This window comes from Camelus ferus, chromosome 16, assembly GCF_009834535.1.
Source record: "Camelus ferus isolate YT-003-E chromosome 16, BCGSAC_Cfer_1.0, whole genome shotgun sequence".
Classification (NCBI taxonomy): domain Eukaryota; kingdom Metazoa; phylum Chordata; class Mammalia; order Artiodactyla; family Camelidae; genus Camelus; species Camelus ferus.
In genome coordinates this window covers 1,507,582-1,531,045 of record NC_045711.1, presented here as the reverse complement: position 1 = coordinate 1,531,045, position 23,464 = coordinate 1,507,582, and the positions used below count along the sequence as shown (strand labels likewise).

At 41.2% G+C, this 23,464-nt stretch overlaps 2 protein-coding genes and 1 pseudogene across 8 annotated transcripts in view; all 3 read left to right on the top strand.

The window, feature by feature from the left end:
- The window catches only part of LOC106730703 (leucine-rich repeat-containing protein 37B-like), a 77,918-nt gene that overhangs the window by 12,279 nt on the left and 42,175 nt on the right, over positions 1 to 23,464 (top strand). For 6 of the 7 annotated variants that reach the window (XR_004326500.1, XM_032498004.1, XM_032497999.1 and 3 more), the window contains exons 4-12: positions 1,964 to 2,044; positions 6,090 to 6,161; positions 6,706 to 6,780; positions 9,458 to 9,576; positions 11,506 to 11,657; positions 15,013 to 15,038; positions 17,775 to 17,883; positions 18,166 to 18,215; positions 19,886 to 20,029. Coding sequence is in view for 6 of the 7 variants with exons in the window: in XM_032498004.1 (XP_032353895.1) it covers positions 2,025 to 2,044; positions 6,090 to 6,161; positions 6,706 to 6,780; positions 9,458 to 9,576; positions 11,506 to 11,657; positions 15,013 to 15,038; positions 17,775 to 17,883; positions 18,166 to 18,215; positions 19,886 to 20,029 (767 nt within the window). In the remaining variant the exon portion in view is untranslated. Of the gene's footprint in view, positions 1 to 1,963; positions 2,045 to 6,089; positions 6,162 to 6,705; positions 6,781 to 9,457; positions 9,577 to 11,505; positions 11,658 to 15,012; positions 15,039 to 17,774; positions 17,884 to 18,165; positions 18,216 to 19,885; positions 20,030 to 20,138; positions 21,658 to 23,464 lie in introns of those variants that run through there. The other variant, XM_032498003.1, reaches the window with a different exon arrangement.
- LOC116669150 lies at positions 12,146 to 13,447 on the top strand (annotated as a pseudogene).
- Positions 13,313 to 14,954, top strand: LOC116669152 (non-histone chromosomal protein HMG-14-like). Its single transcript, XM_032498037.1, has one exon. It carries the CDS (start codon positions 13,832 to 13,834, stop codon positions 14,180 to 14,182), a length of 351 nt encoding a protein of 116 aa, XP_032353928.1. The 5' UTR covers positions 13,313 to 13,831; the 3' UTR covers positions 14,183 to 14,954.

Below are 23,464 nucleotides of genomic sequence, written 5' to 3'. Positions count from 1 at the left end.
TAAAACTATCTGACTTTGCTTTATGTCAATGCATTGGCTTTAAACATGATAGACAATGTGCATGAGCAGATCTAGTCCATACATTTAAGGAGTTTATACTCAGAGGAAATGGGCTGCGAGAATAGCTACATAAGAAAAAAAAAGAGGAGGGAGCAATGAGAGCTCTAAGTTGGTTTTGGAGCTCAGAAGAGGAAAGAAAGGCTTCAAACTGGATCAGGGAAAATGATAGAGCAGTGCTGTTTGAACAGGACTTTAAAGGACCATTGTATGTTATCAGGCAGACATCTTGGGAAGAATGAATTTGCAAAAAGAAGGTAGGAGAGAGGCAAAACACAGGAAACATGCTTTGAGTACCTGGAGAGTACCAGTAGGAAGAGTAGATTAGGACCAGATCATCTAGGGCTTTGAAGGCCATGCCGAGGGTAACACGCCAGGCTGCCCCGTTCCCACAGCAGTGCTGTCGGACAGACTCGAGCCTGCAGCAGAATCAGTCACTTGGAGGGCTTGTTAAGGCACAAGTTGTGCCCCACAGTCGCTGATTCAGTTGGTCCAGAGTAGAGCTGAGCATTTCTTCAGTAAGTTCACAAGTGATGCTGGTATTTGAGAACCACATCTGGAGAGTTAATCAGGTGACTGTACAGGATGGCTGAGAAAGGAAGAGACTAGAGGTGCAAACACCAGTCAGAAGACAGTTGCACCCACCCAGGAGAAAGGGGAGGCTAAGAATCAGTGGAAATAAGATAGCCAGCTATAGTCAAGAGCAGGTGTTTCAAATAAAAGTCAATATTTTGGTGTAACACTGAATTAGTTCAAGTTACACATTAATAAGAGGAGCAATTCCTTTCAAGTCATGTGAAAGGCTATCTTTTATTTCTTCTGGTATTGAATTGGCATAGAAAAACAGAATTAAACTGGGAGGTGTGTAAATAGGACAGTATTCCTTTTCATATTAAACATTATAATTATATACGGAGGTAAAAACTTTGAGTTTATAATCTAGAATTTGTTGAGACCACAAAAGATTATCTAATGAGTTCTTTTGCTCTGAGGAAAGATTACCTCCAAAATCTACCAAGATCTATATAGGTGTATTTTATTTATGAACATCATGATAGTGAGACTCTTTAAGGTAGGTGAGGGCAGGGTTTGGGGCTCTGGAAGGTTTAAATAACAATTCATAAGGTTTAGAGGTTCTATAGAAGCTACTTATTTGTTATTATTATTCTAACCTCTACTAGTTATTCCTACTAATTAGATATCTAGTAGCTAATTGAGGCAATATTTTCCTTTCCCTTTTCCTAGAGATTTATCCTGCAATAAAATACAATTTATTGAAAGCGGTACATTTGAACCACTAACTTTTTTGGAGTTTGTGTAAGTTACAAATATAACTTCATTATGTTTGGAATTTTTATAAAACAATTTTTTTAATAAAATTAATTTGCTACTCATTTTGAAACATTAAAATTTTAGTGTAGAAAGCTACTAGAATTATGGAGCTAATCCTTTTTGTCTCTAGCAAAGATTTGCACTCAGATGATATTTGGCAATGTCTGGACACATTTTGGGTTATCGGAACTATAGATATGCTGCTGCCATCTGGTGGACAGAGGCCAGAGATGCTGCTAAACCCCCTACAAGGTACTAGACAGCCTCCCAAAACAAAGTGTTGTCCGGCCCAAAATGTCAGTAGTACTGCCCTTTGCTACAGAAATAAGGATCACTTATCGCAAATATTTTTTGAGGATTTACTGTTCTGTATCTAATGCACCATACATATAATCATGAAAATATTAATCATAAGCAGCTGTTTTCCACAGTGAGATTTCTTTAGTGTATGGAAGGGATAATGAAGTTATGTTTCATCATATATAAGTTGGAATTACTGCTAAAGGATAATGTTCTGATAGAATATTTTTTCTTCTTTTGCTTGTGTTTTTTTTTTTTTTATTTTATTTTGTAGAAACCTTAGTTCCAATTTAATCATAGACCTGAGATTTGGAACGTTCCGGGCATGGCATAGAATGGAGCTTTTACACAAGGTGTAAGTGAAATAGAAGATGAATAAAAGTAAAAAAGCTGTGTGTTTTTGTTATTGGTAATTGGTTAGCTGGGTGTGAGCTCACTATGAATTCCAGAAAGTATGTCTTGAGATCCATTCTTTTTTTTTTTTTTTTTTTTTGATCGGAAAACTAAGGTACAAAGAGGCCATGAGACTTGTCTAACTCATATGGAACACTTTGCTCTCCCTCATACTGGTCTTTGGCACAAACAATAAAATAAAAGGCACCCAGCAGAAACACAAATTAGCATTGTCATGGAATCCCATTGTTGTTGCTCCAATATGCAAATGGTACTTGAAATTCCACTTTTGAATTTAATTCCTGCTCATGTGCAGAATTCCTAACTGCTTAAAATCTATGCAGCACAGAGCTGCAAAGAACTAAGTTTAGCCCCAAATTCTTCAGGGAGCAATAGGTATGGGTGCTTCCTCAACTATTAGCTTCTTTTAAATGGTAAAGCAGAATGAATTCCTGAACACCCACCACTGGGCACCTCTCTCCCCAACCATCCAAAACATTTTTCAAAAAGTATACATGTCTGAAGTGAATTATCTGTGGCCAATAGGAACCTTTGAGGCATGGATGTTTTTGCTAAGCTGTAGTGTGAAAAATATAAAGAAAATACATTGCTATAGCCTAATTCTCTATACTTTCTTTGCTGACTACCACTAATAAGAAGTGTGGGTTTTTCAGAATCTTGAAAATTCTGTGGTTTCTCCATGTCACAAGCAGATCACGGTGGGTAAGTTCAGTGGCCTGAAGGGGATTTTAGACTCAAGGTGAAGAGCCTCCTCTAAATCAGGCTTTGGAAAAGACTCTCCTATTTGTCTTGTGGTTCAGAAATCCAGTTTCCCACAGTTCACTTTGGGCTAATGAAGGTGTTGAGGGTGTGTCTGGAGCTGGACTAACAGTTCTGCAGATGCCCACCAGTGGCAGCCTCCCTCCCCCCTTCATTAGTTTGCTGGTGCCTAACTTGTGGAAAGAGAATGGAGGGTCAGTTTTTCTTTTGCCAGTACACCAGAAGAGTGGGCTCATTAGGTCCCTCCGCCAAGAGGTTTTAGTGGCATCAGTGCCATGTCTTAAACTCGTGACCTTTTCTAAACATTTTATAACACGGAGAGTCTCCTATAAGAATCTGAGTTTCATTATGGTTATGTAGGCGACACGGGGGGGGGGGGGAGTTGTGGAATCACAGTTGATAAAAAATAATGAATTTATTCAAAAATGTTCACTGAGTGCCATGCACACTGTGTGTCTGCACCGCACTGAGTACTGGGGTCACAAAGAAGAATAGGCTAAAGACTTTGTCCCCAAGAAACTTTCATGCTGGAAGAAAGTTGATAGGAAAACTTATGAGAGCCATGCTAGCATCTCTGCTTCAGGGTAACAAGGTAGGGGGGCAACCAAGTAGAAAATGGGTGGTGAGTTAGAAAAGATGGTCATGGAAGAGGCACCGACCTGTTCCTCTTGAATTTCTGTGTTCATCTTAAATGGCAGAAAAAGTTAATGAAAGAATCAGAGCTGGTATTGGAAATTAATTAATACTGTTTCCTAAAATTCATTCATAGTTACTTTCAAAAGATTGTGAGAATACAGTAAGTGTGTATCATGGGCTGGGCTCCTCCTTTGTTTTGTGCCAAATCTAGAAAGTCTAGAAGGTGCAACCCCTTGAGTTGTCATTTCATTGCCTATAATGAGACATTACTGAGGTGGTTATAAGTTAAAATAATATTTTCCCCTGCATTAAATAAGTCTTGAAAAGGGCTCCAGCTGAGGTGGATTTATCATGAATTAAATGAAGCTGAAGCTGCAGGGCTCCCCACTTGCCTAGGTCCCTTCCAAGGTCTTGGGAGGGGTCCTAGCAATTTTTGTGTTCATAACTTTTCATGCTTTTATTAGGTAGGATTTTTCCAAAGTAGATGAGGTTCAAGCCCCACAAAATCTTGATTCATCACTGGGTTTCAGGTAATTATAACTCAGTAGGTTTCTTGAATGAAACCTCTATGTTATTGACAAACAACAGGTGAACAAATTAGAGGTGTTCTAGAGTCTATTTTGAATCTGAAGTCCACCTCAAAAATGAGTCAAGAGCTATTAATTAATAAAGCATCATTTTAAACTTTGTTTTGTTTTGGTGGTGGGAGGTAATTTTATTTATTTATTTGTTTGTTTGTTTATTCATTCATTCATTCTCAGAGGAGGTACTGGTACTGCTAATTTTAATATTTTCTCCTTACCCTTAATTTTTGTCACTTTGATTACTGTGTGATTTGGTGTGTTCCTCTTTGGGTTGATCCTGTGTAGAACTCTCTGCACTTCCTGGATATGGGTGACTGTTTCCATTCCCAAGTTGGGGAAGTTTTTGGTTATTAGGATGTGGGCTATTTTTCAAGGCTACCACTGGCATGGAGAGCAAAGGTCTAGGACAAGTTAAAGCAATACAGGTCTCACTGTTCTTACAGAAATTAATTTGTTTTTCTTAAATAAATTGCTCCCCAGATTGCTACAAGCACATTGGTTAAATTTCCAGAGTTATGAGAAAGTTGATTCTGACCATTTTTGCCAGTTTTTCTTGTTGCTTTTTTGAAGGGATGAATTTTCAGATGTCCTCACTCCACCATTTTTACTGATCAGCCTGCAACATGGTTTAAAATCTGTAAAAAAAAAAAAAAAAAAAAAAAAAAAAACCAAAACTCTAAAGCCTCAATGACCATAAGCTAATTAAATATTTAATCATGGGAGAAAAGAAATAAAAGAGAAAATGTAATTCTCATAGAGGCTCTCTCAGATGCGGAGATGAAATTTGAAAAGGTATTTCTATATTTAGTGCCCTCAAAATAAGGTTAAAGTAATAGTTATTTTAAACACACTCCACCCCCTCCTTTCTAAATACAGGTTAAACACAGGCTTTGGAGTCAGAATTGAGTTCAGATCCCAGCTCTGCTTCTTTCTAGCTTGATGACTTAGGACAAGTTATATAACTTCTCTGTGCCTTGGTTTCCTCATTTGTAAAATGGGGTAATAATAATACCTATCACATAAGGTTACTGTGAGGATTAAATATTAAGTGTGGACCATAGATACCTGGCAATCCAAAAGGTGTTAGTTGTGTTTATGTTTATAATCTGCAAAAGTACACTAATGATTCTTTAGTAGAGTTAATTAACCTAAAGGCAGATTTTCTTTTCATTCTTCCAGTTCCTGTTTCTTATGGGTTTTTAAATTTTTTTTTCTTTTGCTTGTTTGTTCTAAAGAGTTGAGAAGAAAATCTATTCCAGCATTTTGAAATAAAAAATTGTTCCAGAAAATGAATTTGTCACTTTGCTGATATATAAACAAAATGTTATTTATTCAACAAACATTTATTAAGTAGATAGTAAATATTAGGCACTGTGTCAGGCACAGAGATGACAATGACAATAAAGTGTAGTCCCTGCTCTCATGGAGCTTACAATCCAGGAGACTGACAAGAAAGCAGGTGACCCCACACACGGTAGCAAAGGCTGTGACAGAGGAACACATATGGGAGTGTGCAATGGGAGTGTGGGTCTCCCCAGTTCCTCTTCTATTTTTCTCTTCTTCAGCTCCAGAACCAAGGGATTGTTCCTACTTTTGTCTTTAACTGGGTAGTTTAAAACATGTAATTTAAAAAAATTTCTAGAGATGAAAGAAAAATGCCTTGAATTATGGAGGACACTAGAAATAGTATTTCTTACAGAGGAGGGGCTTCCTACCAGCATTGTCCCTTCTAGGGTTTTTGACCTAAAATTTCTTTGGTGTATTTTTTTCTTTGCTATCCACTTTTCCCCCCTATTTTTTTCTCTTTTTGTTCACCACTTTATCATCTAGATGCCTGGGTAGTTCCCAAGCGAAGAGTGCTTTACAAATTATAAGGGTGATTTATAGGTAAATTCAGAAAATGATTTTTTTTTTTTTACCTTCAACTTCCATACCAAAAAAATGAATATAAACTTTCATGGACATTATTGTAAATGTAGATAATTTTAATGCCATTCCATTTTTCAGAATTCTCAGTCATAATCCTTTGACAACAGTTGAAGATCCTTATCTTTTAAAATTGCCAGCATTAAGATATTTGTAAGTATTTCAACAGTCTTACGGCTCTTGAGTTGATTTCTGCTCCTTTTTACTTTCATCAAAGATTGAGGGTTTTGGCTAAAAAGTCATAATTTAAATTTTAACTGGGTTATTGAGGTAAGTTATTGGCAAAGAAAAGGATTAAGAAAGAAAGTATACAGCTAAGACAGCCAGCAGAGGAAGAAAACAGTGTTGAAGAACACATATAGAGATGAAGCATGTAAAAATATGATTTATCCCAGAAAGCAAAAAGGAATAAGGTGTACATTGTTTAAAAAAAAAAAGTGTAATCAAGAGAGCCAGATGCAATTGAGAATGAGAGGTAGGATAATAGTTAAAAAATAAAAAAAGATTGTACTTTTCAGCACCAAGGTCATTAATTTAATGATGCAAATAAATTTAAATTTCTTCAATACGAGCTACCTGGAATTACTGTCTATGACAAGTTAGAAGTCAGAATTGAAATAGTCACATTAATTTTATTTTTAAGTGTGGAATTTTTGTCTTGGGGTTTATATCATGCCTGTTTGCGCTTTTACTTCAGAGACATGGGAAAAACACACGTCTCACTTACAACAATTGAAAGAATCCTCTTTATGACCCCTGAATTGGAAAAACTGTAAGTTGATTTTTATTGCATTTATTTTCACTTAATTTTTTATAGGTTTGTTTTTATTATTTTCTTAAGTCAGGTTTATTGATGTATATGTTTCCTAATTTTCATTTAATAAAATTCACTCTTTAAAAGTATACATTGCTGTGTTTTGACAGACATGTAGTTAGATAGCCACCCCCACGTTTGAGATATAGAAAAGTTCTCCGACCCCAAAAGACACCTCATGCCCCTCTGTAGTCAGTCCCCTCCTCCCACCACCAGCCCTGGCAACCACCAGTCTGATTTCTGTCCCTATAATTTTGCCTTTTCCAGAATGTCTTATAAGTTAAATCATAGGGTATGTGGCCTTTGGTTTTGGCTTCTTTCACTTAGCCAGTCTCTTTGGAGATTCATCCACGTTGTTGCACCTGTCAGTAGTTCATTTCTTTTTATTGCTGAGTAGTGAGTAGTCCAGTTGCGTGGATATACAGTTTGTTTATGCATTCATCAGTTGATAAACATTTGAATTGTTTCCAGTTTTTTGGCTATTAAGAATAAAGCTGCTAAAAATACACATGTATGTGTAAACATTCATTCTGTGTGAGTATATGTTTTCATTTCTTTGAGACAAAATACCAAAGGATGGGATTGCTGCATCCTATGCTAAATGCATGTTTAATTTTAATTTTTTGGAGAGGGGAGGTAATTAAGTTTATTTATTTATGGAGGTACTGGGGATTGAACCCAGGACCTTGTGCATGCTAAGCATGTGCTCTGCCACTGAGCTGTACCCTCCCCCCTTAACTTTTTTTTAAACATTTTTTTATTGAGTTATACTCATTTTACAATGTTGTCTCAAATTCCATTGTAGAGCACAATTTTTCAGTTATACATGAACATATATATATATTCATTGTCACATTTTTTTTTCGCTGTGAGCTACCACAAGACCTTGTATATATTTCCCTGTGCTATACAGTATAATCTTGTTTATCTATTATGCATTTTGAAGTCCCAGTCTGTCCCTTCCTACCCCCTACCCCCTTGGCAACCACAAGTTTGTATTCTATGTCTGTGAGTCTGTTTCTGTTTTGTTTTGTTTTGTTTTTAGATTCCACATATGAGCGATCTCATATGGTATTTTTCTTTCTCTTTCTGGCTTACTTCACTTAGAATGGCATTCTCCAGGAACATCCATGTTGCTGCAAATGGCATTATGTTGTCGGTTTTTGTGGCTGAATAGTATTCCATTGTATAAATATACCACATCTTCTTTATCCAATCATCTGTTGATGTACATTTAGGCTGTTTCCATGTCTTGGCTATTGTAAACAGTGCTGCTACGAACACTGGGGTGCAGGTGTCATTTTGAAGTAGAATTCCTTCTGGATATATGCCCAGGAGCAAGATTCCTGGGTCATATGGTAAGTCTACTCCTAGTCTTTTGAGGAATCTCCATACTGTTTTCCACAGTGGCTGCACCAAACTGCATTCCCACCAGCAGTGTAGGAGGGTTCCCCTTTCTCCACAGCCTCTCCAGCATTTGTCATTTGTGGATTTTTGAATGATGGCCATTCTGACTGGTGTGAGGTGATACCTCATTGTAGTTTTGATTTGCATTTCTCTGATAATTAGTGATATTGAGCATTTTTTCATGTGCCTATTGATCATTTGTATGTCTTCCTTGGAGAATTGCTTGTTTAGGTCTTTAGCCCATCTTTGGATTGGGTTGTTTGGTTGTTTCTTATTAAGTGGTATGAGCTGCTTATATGTTCTGGAGATCAAACCTTTGTCGGTTTCATTTGCAAAAATTTTCTCCCATTCCGTAGGTTGTCTTTTTGTTTTGCTTATGGTTTCCTTTGCTGTGCAGAAGCTTGTAAGTTTCATTAGGTTCCATTTGTTTATTCTTGCTTTTATTTCTTCTAGGAGAAAATTTTTGAGATGTATGTGAGATAATGTTCTGCCTATATTTTCCTCTAGGAGGTTTATTGTATCTTGTCTTATGTTTAAGTCTTTAATCCATTTTGAGTTTATTTTTGTGTATGGTGTAAGGGAGTGTTCTAGCCTCATTGCTTTACATGCTGCTGTCCAGATTTCCCAACACCATTTGCTGAAGAGACTGTCTTTATTCCATTGTATATTCTTGCCTCCTTTGTCAAAGATTAGTTGACCAAAAGTTTGTGGGTTTATTTCTAGGCTCTCTATTCTGTTCCATTGGTCTATACATCTGTTTTTGTACCAATACCATGTTGTCTTGATGACCAGAGTAATTTCTAATATATTTCCTACTCACAACTAGGAATTGAGGAAGGGACTCCAGAAGTTGGGGACTTACTCAGACTCTTCTTAGAAGTCTGCCCTCTTCCTGTGCACTCTCAACCCAAAGTGAAACTTTTGGGTTGGGAGGAGATACTTCTGAATTAAACTACAGATCAGTGTCACCCAGTTCTAATCCCTCTCACCTTTTTTCTAGGCTCACCAACACCTACTGCCATCCTTACCCTTCTTTTGGTCACTTATGTCCTCCTCTGCATTTATTTACAACAGTTAAGAGCAGCAATTGGCCAACTGGCCCCTGTCCAATTCTCCAGGCCATGTGCCCCAAGAATTCCTTTTTGCACTGCCCTGTGGTGGCCTTGGCCTGCCTCCCTACTCAAGTCATTCCTTTACCACTAATTTAATTCTCTGTTTCCATTTATAGGATCTTACCTAGCCATAGGACCTGCTGCCTCTGCCAATTTAAAACTACTGTTGAAGTTGTCTGCAAGACAGTCAAGCTGCACTGTGACAGTGACTGCCTGGCAAGCACCACACGTTGTGGTGAGCCTGCATTGCCTGATAAGAAATTTTTAAATTTAAATGATAAAACTTTTAAACTAATGATGTAATTGAATTCTTTTTATTCATTCATTTCGAGTTTCAACTCCCTAAATTTCTAAGAACTACTCCCTTGCTAAAAGTCAGATTCTCAATTACATTATTAAGTTCATAATACCTCAGTTACATTGTTAGCTTAATAACATAACTGATCCACATACATAGAGGAACAAGAGAAAGGCATGGAAGCGAGAAGGGAATTAACATTCATGGCCACATATTGTATACTGTGCTCTCTGCTTGATGCATTACCCCCAAATGAGAACTTTTTCATATAGTGCATCACAGTTTGTAAACTGATTTAATATCCATTAGGTCTCAAGTTCCACTTGTCTTATAGGGCAGGTGTAAATATATTTTTGTTCATTTTGTTTTTGCAGTTTTATAAAAGAATACAAGTGGTGGTGTTTTATGTTTTATTTGGAGCCTGAGAGTTTCTGGTTCCATAACCAGAAGCTGCTACCTAGCCCTTCAGTGGATGGGATGGCTCTTTTATTCTTTGACTGTCCAGCTCTGAGCTTGCTCTGAATCTCAAGCATTTCTATCCACAAAACACTCAGGTGCTTTCAAGGATCTTTCTATACATTAGACTTACTGGCACTTAACTTGATGACTTCCCAAATGTGCTTTCATGCCCAGACAGCTTGAATACTGGCCCCTATCGATGAGCTGGAGCACATCATAAATAATAACATTTTGCTACTTACATAAAAATGTTGCTTATTTTCCAAGCTTTTTTTTTTTTCTTTTCTTTCTTTCTTTCTTTTTTTACCAATTATATTACTCCCTTCTCCCCCAGAAGTGGGCAGAACAGGCATTTTTAATTTCCTTTTATGGGTGAGCAAAAGCAAGATCAGAGGTATTAGGTGCTGTGGCCTAGTGCCTTGATCTTCTGTCCTCCATTTTGGGCTGTCTGTGACCTCTTGTTCCTCCTTTCTCATGACTCTTTACCTTTTCCTCTGACCCTCACCTCCTCCTCTGACCCTAACCACCACCACCAAAAGTACTTTTAATCCTTCTGGAAGAGAGACCAAGCTGCACAGGGGTACACATGACCTTCACACAGTCAGAAGTTTTGATGGGTCCCCAGGTAAAGCTGGAAATACTAGGAGTGAAATGAAATGAAAGCAAAGTAGGCATCTGATAAAAGTTGCTTTTTCTCTTCTGCGTTTTAGGACTTCAAGTATTATTCCACTGATTTGTTGAACATTCCACATTAGCATAAAGCCTGGCAAATCTCTTAACCTGCACCCCAGATCCCTGCCCAGGTGTTAGCAGAGAGCCAGGGTGGACATGGTGTTTCTCTGTGTGTAGAGCCTTCTGTTATGGGGGCTGTGATCTAGGGGAGCAAGGACAAAGGAGAGGAACTGGTGGTAGCTGGAAAAGGTCACATCCAGATGAGGACCTGTTAGCAGCGGGTGTTGTAATCACCTGTGATGGGAGCAGGACACGATCACACTGAGGAGGTGGAGAGCAGAAGCCTCACACTCTTCTGCATCTGAGGCAGGATGGGCTGGGGTGTATGAATGTGAGGAGTCACAGTGGATCTGCAGAGCATCCTGCTGAGTGGGGAACAGCTGTCCTCCCAGCCTTGACTTCTCTTGAGTACAAGGCATTTGGCCCCTGGAAACCAGTGGAATAATCCTAAACACTGTCACTCTATTTCACACCATGGAATTTTCTGAGTAGATAGCCACTTTTTCAAAATATATCTTTTTCACCTTCTGTTCTGAGGTTTCTTTTCCCCTCTCTAAGTGGCACCCAGACGTCTGCTGATTTCTAGTTTATTTGACTGGGATATGTGGCTGTGGACTGGCAAAAAGCTGTCCATCAGCCTTCAGTTGTCAAAAACAGTCTCTTCTTTTTTGACAGGTGAAGAGGCATCGGTAGGGAATGCAGAAGGATCGTTCATGAAGATGTTACAAGCCCGGAATAAGAGCACCAGCACCGAGCTGATTATTGAGCCAGAGAAGGCGTCCTCGGACAGACGTGGTGTCAGCCTGTCAGCCTTCGCGAATAAGCAGGTAGATTTTAATGACAAAAGTGATGTTATCAGTGCACTAAATTACATACTGCCTTATTTCTCAGAGGGAAATCTAGAGGATTTAGAAACAGCATTTTTACCTTTCACTAAACTTCTTTTTTCAAATGTACAAGATAGAGATAAGCCCCTGGGTTATTTGATAAAAAAACACAAGGAACTGTTCATTCTGTTAAATCTGAATCCAACAATTCACCTTATAAAAATAAACTGAAGAGATTCTATCTTCTGAAAAAATGGTTAGATTCAGAAATTAAAAAAAAAAAAAATGATGAGACTAGAAACAAAGAAAAAACTTCCATGCTTGTACATTGCTGACACTTTAGGTCCCAAATTTAAACAACAGATCTTTCAAAATAAATTGGAAACTGCCCAACCACAGGAAAACAGTGTGGCAAAGGCTGAGAGTGTAGGGGAAAGGCTGCAAAGAGTGGACAGGGTCCTCAAGGGCCCAGAGGACGTAATCAAAAAGTGCATCAAAAAACTGATGTGTCAGAGTATATAGAATGCCCAGCCACCTGTGAAGAATGCTGCCAAAGAAGAGGATGTTAGGAGGCCATCCCCAAGAAAGCAAAACAGCTTCACATGATGTGGAGGCCCAGGAAGTTAGTGAGAAACTCCTTCAACACAAAACCTTCATTTATAAATGAACATAAGACAGCAGTCTCTTCCCTGACTTCTGCCTCCAGCCCTCCTAAATCTGAGGTTAAACACAAATCAGAAGACATCCTACACTATTTTAGAACATACAGATGCTAGAGTTAGAAATATGGAGGCTTCTGAACCAACCTCACATCCCAGAAAATACACTTTTTCCTTGGTATTTGCTTTCACGTGATGTACAGATTATTCCAGGCCAAGGGGAACCACAATTTGGGAAGGAAAGAGCTACTCAGGAGAATATCTGCAGGCAGGCCTCCCTCCTCCACAGGGAGGAGCCTCATAAATCCTCCTTCATGAGAAGCTTTTTCATCTTCAGGAGAACTGACTTCTCAGGAAAATCCTCCAGAATTATTTTCCCCTTCAGACCCTACTGCAGGAAAAGGTGACTGTGCTGGAAGGAGCTATCTCTGAAGTCACTGTCCATATGGATGTTTCCAGCACATATTCTGTTACTGCAGATGACTTTATGCCAACTGTTCAACACACCCATGAAACCCAATAGGAATACCACAACGTGGGCACTGAGTGACCCTCTAAACCCACTGGCTTCACTTCCCCAGGGCTTTCATCCTTGGGTGATCAGTTTGAAATTCAGGTAAACCAGCAGCTATGGTCCCTCATCCCCAACGATGATGTGAGAAGGCTCATTTCTCATGTGATGCGGACTTTGAAAATGGACTGCTCTGAGACCTACATGATGCTGGCCTGTGCCAAGCTCTTCTCCAGAACAGGCCTCCTGATGAAGCTTCTCAGTGAGCAGCAAGAAGTAAAGGTGTCCAAGGCAGAGGGGGATACCAACCTATGGAAAACTGAGAACTACATCAGTGAGAGCACAGAAGCCCAGAGTGAACAGAAAGGGCAGGAGTCAAGTGAGGAGAGGACAGTGCCTGAAACACGGGGACCTGGACTTTTACTCAGTGTAGGACATGCCATTAAAGTGCCAAAGCAGGGAGACCAGGGGCTCCTGATCTGTGTCTTATCCATGAAACTGGCTAAGACAGCAATTTCCCTCTTTGCTCATTTAGAGAATGGTGCCACTATTCCTAGGGGAGCCTTAACACATGAGATAAATTGTAGGAGAAAATGCTAATGATAAGATTAGTAACACATGAGATCTGGTAGGTTCCTTAAGAACCTATAAGCTACTCACCTGAAAGGATGGGGTTTAGAGTAGTTTAAGAACAGTCTGCAGAGGGGGAGGGTATAGCTCATGTGGTAGGGCACATGCTTAGCATGCACGAGGTCCTGGGTCCAGTCCCCAGCACTTCCTCTAAAAATAAGTAAACAGATAAACCTAATTATCTCCCACTCACCCCCCAAAAGAAGAGTGAGCTAGTGTCTGAATTGGTTTAAGAATAGTTAGATTTTGGTGGGTCCCAGCAGCTCCGGGGGTGGGAGGAGGGCCAGCGGCCAGGCAGCCCAGCTTCGTGAAGACTCTCAGTGCACCACATCCCGGCCCGCAGTCACCTGGCACAAGTCCGCCCCACCGCCAGGATGCCTAAGAGGAAGGCCAGCTCTGCTGAGTGGGTGGCAGAGGAGGAGCCCGAGAGGGGATCTGCGTGGTTGTCAGCTAAACCTGCTCCTGCAAAAGTGGAAATAAAGCCAAAAAAGGTGGCAGGAAAGGATAAATCTTCAGACAAAAAAGAGCAAACAAAAGGGCAAAGGGGAACAAAGGGAAAACAGGCCGAAGTGGCTAACCAAGAGACTAAAGATTTACCTACAGGAAATGGAGAAACTAAAAATGAGGAGAGCCCAGCCTCTGATGAAGCAGGAGAGAAAGAGCCAAGTCTGATTAATAGCATACCGCTGGTCTTTTCAGTGGTCCCTGTCTCCCTTCTTGTATAATCCAGAGGAATATTTTTACCAACTATTTAATAAATGCAAGTTTTTAGTAGCTCTAGAAACATTTTTAAGATGGAGGGAATCCTACCTCATCCCATTTTTTGTGTAAATGCTTTTTTTTTAAGAGGTAAAATCATTTTCTGGTTTATTTTTTTGATACAACCAGAAAATAGTGGGATGTTGAATATGGGAGGCTTTGATTGTCTTCGGTGTCAGCTTAACATTCCATAGATGGGGGTAGTTTTTATATCCTACAATACAGAGCATATTTAAATCACAACTTGGAGTCAGTGGTGCATTTAATGTCTTGAAGACTTTAAATTACTTCTCTTCCCCTGTTGTTTTTGGTAGAATTGTTTCCTAAAGCAAACCACTCCTTGATCTTGGCTCTCCTCATCAGAATTTTGTGCACTCTGTAACATCTTTGGTCGTGATAGTCCAGTTTTCCTAGTAACTTTGTTAATGTATTGTGAACGATTGAAAATTTGAGTATGTAGGGTATGTAGTGTGTATGATATTAAATTGTGAATTGGTGAGACTTATGATGTAACAGCACATCAACATTTGATGATATTGGTAACTGATATCCTGTTAAGGAAAATTTGCCTCCAAATTTTAAGTAGGAAATTCACTGGAATATCTGGAAAAGGATCACAACTATAAAATTTTTTTAGATTTTTGATATGTACATTAAGAATTGTGTACAAGTTGAAATGTCTGTGCACTGATCCTCAAAACAACCAATAAAATCTCAATTATGAAAGAAAAAAAAGAATAGTTAGATCTCATCTTTTCTCTTTGTTTTTTAAGAAAATTATTCTTTATTTTTTTAGCTGACAGAAGAAGTTCCAGGATATAGGTATAAGAAAAAACCCATCTTGGTAACAGCTGTGCCTATAGTACAGATTATCTTGATTATAATTTTCTGCCTTATTAAGGTAAGGACAACAATTCAGGTTCAGAGCCCACAAACTGAAAATCAAAGCTACTTTTCCACCTGCTACTACTTATGGTCCTCTTCAGTCACAAGGACTGAGATAGGCTTTGCTCTTTTCTTGAAAAGTATACACCAGGGATTCTTAAAGGAACTCCAGTCCCAGGGGGTCTCTGTGGCATTGAACCCAAGATAACAAACCATTAGACTATTTTGAAAAGTTAAGTTTATAAGAAGGCCAGAATTGACATGGTAGTAAAATTTCTTCAACTCAAAAAAACTGCACCTCACCAGTCACTCTCATCCCTTCACTGCTTTCTTTCCTTGTTGGGTGAAATGATGACATATATCATCTCCACCCTCATGGAGCTTTCCGTCACCCTGGGAGGGCTAGAAAGACATGGCTAAAAGATCAAAGTGTGATCTTGTCGATTCATTAGATTTACTTATCAGCTTTCTTCTCCAGTGTGTAAGGCATTCTTTAGATAGTTTCCATCAAAACACTGCAAATAAAATCCTGCATCAGGCTACTCTAAAGTATGTCCTTTTGTCCTAATTCTGTTCTCACCACATAGCCTTCTGGCTGTGCCTCAGTGTGCCATGGAGGCCTGTCTCTGCAGAAGGAAGTTCTCTGCTTGTGTAGTCACAGAAGCCCTGTCTGTAGAACAGATGTATTTCTCATTGACAAGTAATAATTTGGCATTCTGATTTCTGATCAATCCTGTGATATTGATAAAGTGAGACTGCCTCAATAGGAAGATGTGAGATCCTTCTTGGTGAAGACAGAGTCTGATTTCTGAACCTAGGAATCTGGGGACGAGAGTGGGGTCAGCTTGCTAATCATTGGCCATTGCCCAGACTGTACCCCCTGCATCTCCAGGTGGCATATGGCCTTGTGCTTTTGTAGCATTTCCATAGACTCCTCTTTTACTGCTTTAATTGCTATGTAGTTTAACCTTGCATTTGTATTTATTTATACCATTTCATTATTTCATCTCCCCGCTTAGATGATAAGTTTTTTCAGGACAGGGACCATGCAGTGTTTTTCCTAAAGTTGACAATAATGATGTTCAGTGGAAGAGAGATGAGGCATTATGTCAATTCCACAATGAGTAATGCAACAAAATATTTATTTGAAGTAGCTAGACAGCCCAGCAATCGACAGACCCACGTGTTCTTTAGACTTTTGAAATGTCATATTTAACATTCTAATCAGTGGAAGAAAATGAATAAATGGTAATAGAACAGCTGCCTAACTATTTGGGGGAAAGATAACAGCAGGTCCCCATTTCTCACCTTAAACATATCTCCATAAACATGAAAGAAAAGAACTCATGAAAGTATTAGAAGAAAATAGAAGCAATATGTTTATAATCATGTGGTGGAAAAGAGCTTTCAGAGCCTGATGCCACAGGCAGAAAGCTTTGGCGGATTTGACCACCTTGTCTGTGGCATCAACTTAGCGCCGACCTATGCCAAGCAGTGGACAAAGAGTCTTCCATATATTTTCTGGCTTAATCCCCACAGTCCTGTGAGGATGGCAGTACCATCCTTGTTTCATAGATGGAGGACATCGACTTGAGGCCCCAGTGACAAAACCAAAAGCAGAAGCCAGTTTCACCTGACTGTAAAGCCTGAGCTCCTTATTCCACTCTTCTGTCTCGTCCCCTTAGAGACAAAAACATTGGGAAGTGTTTGAAACACTGAAAATCAGTGAAAGCCAATATTTATCATAAATAGTTTTATAAATAAGCAGGAAGAAGATGGACAATCCAGGGGAGGAGAGGGCAAAGGCTCAGAAGAGCAGCCGTCTGTTGACCGTCTGTCCCTGTATCAGCCCATCCTCATGGCTAGAGGGTTTTGTCAGCCAGGCCTTTGTCACCTCATAGCATAAAAATAGTCTCTGATACTTTCTTCTAGTACTTTTACAATCTGTCTAGAATTTGTTTTGTTTTTAAGTGTAGTTGAGGTAGGGAATCTAACTTTTTTCCCTACATGAAAATCGAATTGTTTCAACATTTTCTACTGAATGGTTCATTCTTTCTTCACTTATCTAAAAATACTGTCTTTATCTAGACTCTGCTCTATTGATCCAGTTATCTTTTCCTATACCAGTACCAGTATTACACTGCCTAATTCTAGTTGCTGTGGAACATATTTTATAAATGATAGGGTAAGCCCCTGCTCTTTGATCATCTTTTTCATACATTTCATAACTATTCTTGCATGTTTTCTCTACCAAATGCCAACTAGCCAGGTTTTGTTGAAAATTTATCTTGGATTTAAATAGGACTGCACTGAATTTGTAGGTTAATTTTAGGAGAACTGATGTCTTTACAACATTCTAGGAAGATGGTATCTCAGACCATATACACATTTTTCATTTTACGTCCTTTGCAAGAGTTTTAATGCTTTCATCACATAGGTCTTACACATTCTCCGTTAAGTTTATCCCTAGGTACTTTATGCAGTTTTATTGATATTGTAAATGGGATATTTCTTCTATTTCTTAGTCTTCTGTGTTATATAGGAAAGTTTTTGAGGTTTATGTGTTGATCTCTTGATTTTGTATGTAGCCATCCTCCTGAATTCTCATATTGCTTCCAACCTAAAGGTTGTCCATCATTTCATATGCAAATGTGCTTGTCTCTTCCTTTCCAGCATTTTTCTTATTGCATCGATTAGGACCTCCTCAACAATGATCAATAGTGGCCATAATGATAGGCATCCAACTCTTGTTCTTGGCTTTAGAACACTGCTTAGGTTTCTGGTAGGTACTTTTATTTTGTTTTCCTACTTCTAAGAATTTGTATTGGGCATTATCTGTTGAATGTTACCTAAAACAATCAATAGAGTGTATTGCCAGCTGCGTGCATGATCCTAAGTTAGGCACTGTGAAAGAGGCAAAGGATTATTAAACAAGAGAACATTCCTTCCACAAAAAAAGCCTTCGTCTCACTGGGTGGATAGGACTTAAAATAAAAAAGAATGAATAACGATTTGGAGATAGTCATTGTGATGAATAATTCTGATCATGTTTCTTCCAAAACAGATTTGTCCTTACAGAACAGCAGCAAAGGGCGGTAATAAAGGAAGCATAAGGTAAATATTAGTCTGGTGATTTTTTTTTTTTAAGTTTTTTTGTTTGTGTGTTTTACTATTGGGAGGGAGGTAATTAGGTTTATTTATTTTGAATGGAGGTAGTGAGGATTGAACTGAAGACCTCGTGCATGCTGAGCAGCTCACTCTACCACTGAGCTGTGCCCTCCCCCTAGTCTGGGAATTTTAAAAGTAGAACTAGAGGAGAACTTAGAGCTCATCTATTTCAATCTCTTCAGTTTACATTGAAGAGACCACAAAAGGAAGGAAGAGTATTTATTTATTTTAATGCTTCACCCTAATTTATTTACCAGCAAAACTAGCTCCCCAGCCAAAGCTGAGCTGGAATGGGACAGGCCCAGACGCCTCTGCTTTTCCTAGTCCTTTAAGGGAAGAAGGGGGGAGGGGGAGAGGTTTGGGTTGTTACCTGTTCCTGCTGGTGGTGGCCATCAGGCTGGGCTGGGCCAGTGGCCTTCTTGGAGGTCCTGGGTAGGGAATGCCACATGGTTCTAGGGTTGGAGGACCAGCCTCACTCAAAGTTGTTGGAAGGGAGAATATATGAGTCCTTCCTAGAAAGTGGCAGGGAAACTTCCCTTGTTCTCCTGCTGGTTTTCAGGCCCCCACACTCTATTCCCTTTATCCAAATCTCATAGAATTTTAACTGGGAGAAACTTTAGACAGCAGTTTGTTTCTTCCTTTTATATTAAGGAAATGGAGAAAGAGAAAGGGAAAAGGTCCTGCCCTATGGCCATACTGCTAGTGAGTATCAAAAAGATGGTTCCTTTCCACTGAGGCCTTCATTGATCACCCTGTGCTTGGGCTGTGAGCTACATTTGCTGTCACAAATCAGCACCACATACTATATGGACACAAGGAGTTTCTAAAACAAACTTATTATGCACTCTGATTTTTTCCTTTTCTATGTATATTCAAAAAAGAACATTTTGTGTTTCAGTGCTGGTCATGGCCTTTAAACTGATTTAACAATTCCTTATGCATCGGGGACAGCTTGCAGTGTGAAAGTCAGTGAGTCAGATAACTGTGCTAGCTGGACTCAGGGGTTTACTTGGTGTGATTCAACTTATAGGAGAAAGCAGCCAGGAAAATAGGAGCACCTCCCCCCCCCCACAGCCTCCAGCAAGTGTTGCATGTGAGACTAAGTCTGAGAGGACTGGTGCAAAAGACTTCCAGAGGGTCACGTGCTTCCGCCCAGCACGGCTGTGCAGTGTCTTCCCTGCACAAGGGCACTTGGTGGGGCCAAGAAGGCCAGTGGGGCTAAAAACTCTGCCTGAACTCCATGCCAAGCCACTTGCAAAGACCTCTCCAGAGACACTGGGGGGCTATCTTGGACATCATGGAGAACTTGGAGAAGCCCAGTGTGCATGGAATTATCATCAGGGTCCAGGTCTGTGGTGCTTTTGCTTGTTCTGAGTATTGACTGAGGTGCCCATTTAGTCCTACTAAGACCGGAGAGACACACTGAGAGATGTGAAACATGGCAAGCATCACTATTTGTGTGTGTTTTCTTCCAAAGGGCTTCTTTCAGTTTCTGTTGCATAGGAAATAAATGCTCAGGGGAAAGTGAGAATCAGGTAAATTTGAGGAGAATAAAGTACTGTTGCCAGAGAAAGCAGGGGAGATGCAGAATTAATATTCCCCCTTTTCTTTTCTAGGAGGGCTTTTTCTGGAGAAGGTGGCCACTTTGGCTCACAGACAATGTATAGACCTCTCATAGCCACGCACGAGGAAAATATGGCACAGAAGCTACATGATGGGGAGTCTTCTGAAGAGGAAGAGATTTTCAGTAAGGATGCAAGGTAACTGATTGGGGACAACTTAAAATTCTCATCTAAAATGAGGAAAGAATGAAAAATTTAATTATTCCCTTCAAAAGTAGAAGCCTCGGCATTTTTCTTCTTATCCCAGGGCACCCAGAGATGGCGCAGCAGAGGTGGTTCTGACCACAGAACCGGGAGAGCCAGACAAGGAAAGTGAGGCAGCACAGGAGAGTGATGGAGTGTGAGCCCCGTTCCCCCGCAGGCCGCCTGCAAACTTTATTTTCAAATGTTGTCTTCTCAGCATTGCTAATAAAATGCTTCTTTTTCTCCCATTAAGATGTACAAATTCACAACCAATTCTAGCCACATGGTGAGGACTTAAAATGTAAATAGTTGAATATTTATAAGCAAAGAACAAGGGCCACAGGCAGGAGAAAGCAGGGCTGAGGCTAGAATCCCTCACAGTAGGCAGTGCTTCCGTGAGGGGTGACGTGGGCACAGGAGGATGACTAGAAGGATGAAGAAGGGCTTCTCTCCCTCGTTTCCCCAGTATAGTCAGTCCCTGGGAACCGGGAAGCGTGTCGTGCGCCGGGGGCAGGATCGTGCAGTCACGCCACAGCCGGTGCTGATGTCCCCACTGCTCTGGCCGGCGGCGGCTACTCACAGCACGGCTGCCCCTGCTGGCGGGGGCCCCGCTCACAGGGGCTGGGGCAGCCAGAAGATTTGCGTCCCTGGGCTGCCTCCACCCTGAGGCCAAGGCCTGGCTTTTCTCCGAAGCTCTCAAACTCGTGTACAGATGTGTTTCCTGTCATGGTAGGGGGTTCTCCACCCTTTCAAGCTGGTGGAAAATTCTCATTGAGTTTTTTCTTCTCTGAAAAACGCCCAACCCTTGGAGAGCCAGCTGGAGGGACAGGGTAGAGAATGTGTGAGAGCAGCCATTGCCCAAGGTGGCCATCCCCAGGCCTCCCCTGGGCTGCCCTGGCCTCTCCTGACCCCACTGAGGGTCCGCCACGTGCTGCTCAGCTCCCTCCAGCTCAGCCCAGCACCAAACCTCCCCACTTCCTGCCTCACCCAGCACAGGCCTGTGGCTGCATGATTTCAAGCGAGTGTGTAATGACAGTGCCACCTCCGTCAGCTGTGAGGTTCTTCCACTCCTGCAAAGAAAACCATTAGTTGGTCACATTTAGTAAGCCAGGGATGGTTAAAGTACCTTAGTGAGTAAAAGAAATTCTGAATGAGTCAATAACGGTGACAACTACAGCGAGGAGAATGACGGGAGCTGTTTACCAAGCACCTGCTCTGGGCCAGGTGCAGTATTAGGCACTTGAGTCACACCATTAGGTCATAAGAACAGAAAGTCCCCATGCCCGCCCAGACTCTGTAATGAGTCAGGGGTTGATGTCAATGAGGGAGGTGGACATGAAGACAAGGAGCTGATGAGAAGCCAGGGATAAAGATCCTCATGTTGCTGGGCTTCCCAACGTGCGGGCCAGGATTCCAAGTAGCTCCAGGTTCCTATGTGGGGATGTTTCCATTATTTCAATGTTGGTACATAGAGGGAGGCTTAGGTAATATTTTTTATGTCACACTACCTCCAATTTGCACAATTCTTTATTAGTCTCAAATGCTACCCTAATGTATTTCTAAATAAAAATGCCCAAGAGTAAGGCTCTGCTTTGCCCAGCTTGACCCAGATTGGGCAGTGCTTTTGCCAGAGCACAGACTTCACCTGGCCCGCCTATCTGTCCTTGGCTCAGGGACACACCCTGGCTCTAGGAGTCAGCTGGTACAAAAACCATGGCCGCCTAGGGCTGCCTCTGTCCCCATCGTACTGATGGGCAAACTAGCTTGAAGCCCGGCTCCTTACTGAGAACTGAGTGACAGAACAAGGGAGGGAGATACAAGGCCAACAGCTACTGAGTGAAAATTCTCACTGATTCTAATGAAATCTGTCAGAAGAATTAGCCATTTTTAAAATGATAATGAACTGGGGCAATGAATGATTAGGGCAAGAATGACACAGAAGAGTTGTAGGGTTCGGAGGAGGGAAGCTGGGGAGAGTCCATGAAAAAGGTGGGACTTGACCTGGGCCCGGGTTACATGCCAGACACTGTGCCTGGTGCTGGAGGAAGAGTTGGCTAGGACACAGTCCCTGTCCTCCAGGCACTCCTAAGACTGGGAGGAGGGACAGACCCCTGAAACTGTACATAGAAGACAGTGTGTTGACATGACAATGGCAGTGTGCCAAGTGGTGGTTCAGCTCTTGGTTGGCTGGAAAGGAGTAAATGTGAGGGATGGCTTGGAGGAGGGGAAGAGGAAGGAAGCCACGCAGAAGTTTAGGCTGACGAGATGAAGGAAAGTCCTGGTCTAAACAGGACAGTGCAGTGATGAGAAGCGTGAAACCCCAGGTGTGCTCGCGCGTGTGCAGCCTGCTTCCCGAGCATGCAGCGCGAGGCAGGAAAGGCAGCGTGTGAGGCCGCGCGGGGAGCAGGGGACCAGTCCTGGGGGGCCTGGCGGAGGCACGTGGGTGTGACCAGGCAGCACAGACTGCAATGTTTTAAGCAGAAAAGAGACATGATCAAGCCTGAGTTTTAGAAAGAGCACTTTGCAGGTGGCCTGGAAGTAGAGAGTCTGAGAGATCAACTTGGGGGTTTAGACTAAGTAGGAACTGGGAGGAAGTGGGGCGCCAGACCAGAGGTTTTGATGCAGCTGAAGCAGGTTTGTGGTGGGTACACATGAGTGAGAACTGGAAGGACAAGCGCTTATGTTCAGAGAAGTAAAGGTTGGACTTTTGAGATTTTTTTTTTTTTATGGTAGATCCCAGATGATAATAAGGTCCAATTGTAGCCTGGGGGTGGGGTGGGGGGTCAGTGAAGCATCGGGAATCCAGGAAGTGATGAGAAAGAGCTCGAACAGTCTTGTAAACTCACTCCTTTCTCCTTTCAGTAGCTCAGCAGAAAGCTAGCTGAGCAGGTACCAGCGGGGTCGGGGAAAGAACAGGCTCCCCCTTCTCCTGTCATCATTTCTGTCCTTGGGCAGTTCCCAGTATTAGTGTTACAGGTGTTTCCCGCCTCCTGGTCCCTATAGTTGTGGGGCACTGCCGGCGGCTCGCTCCCTGCAGGAGTGCTAGCCACGGGACCCACAGTCAGAAAATACAGCTCCCATTCAAAAGGGCTGCCAGAGAAATGGCATCTATATAATTATGAAAAGGAAGTATAATTTCTCAAAATATGATATGTAGACCTCTGTACTGAAACGTCCCTGGGGTGCTTATTTAAAAGTCAAATAAATAAGGCTAGTCCTGGACACCTCCCCTTTTGAAAAATAAACAAAGCCAGGCACTACTTAAAGTGGTGAAGACACATCAATAATATACAGTAGCAATAATACAGGAAAAGAGTCCATCGTGAACTGAACTCAGCTGCACCTGAGGTGACCGGGGTTTTAAAGGGAGAATGAGGGAATAGGAAGGGG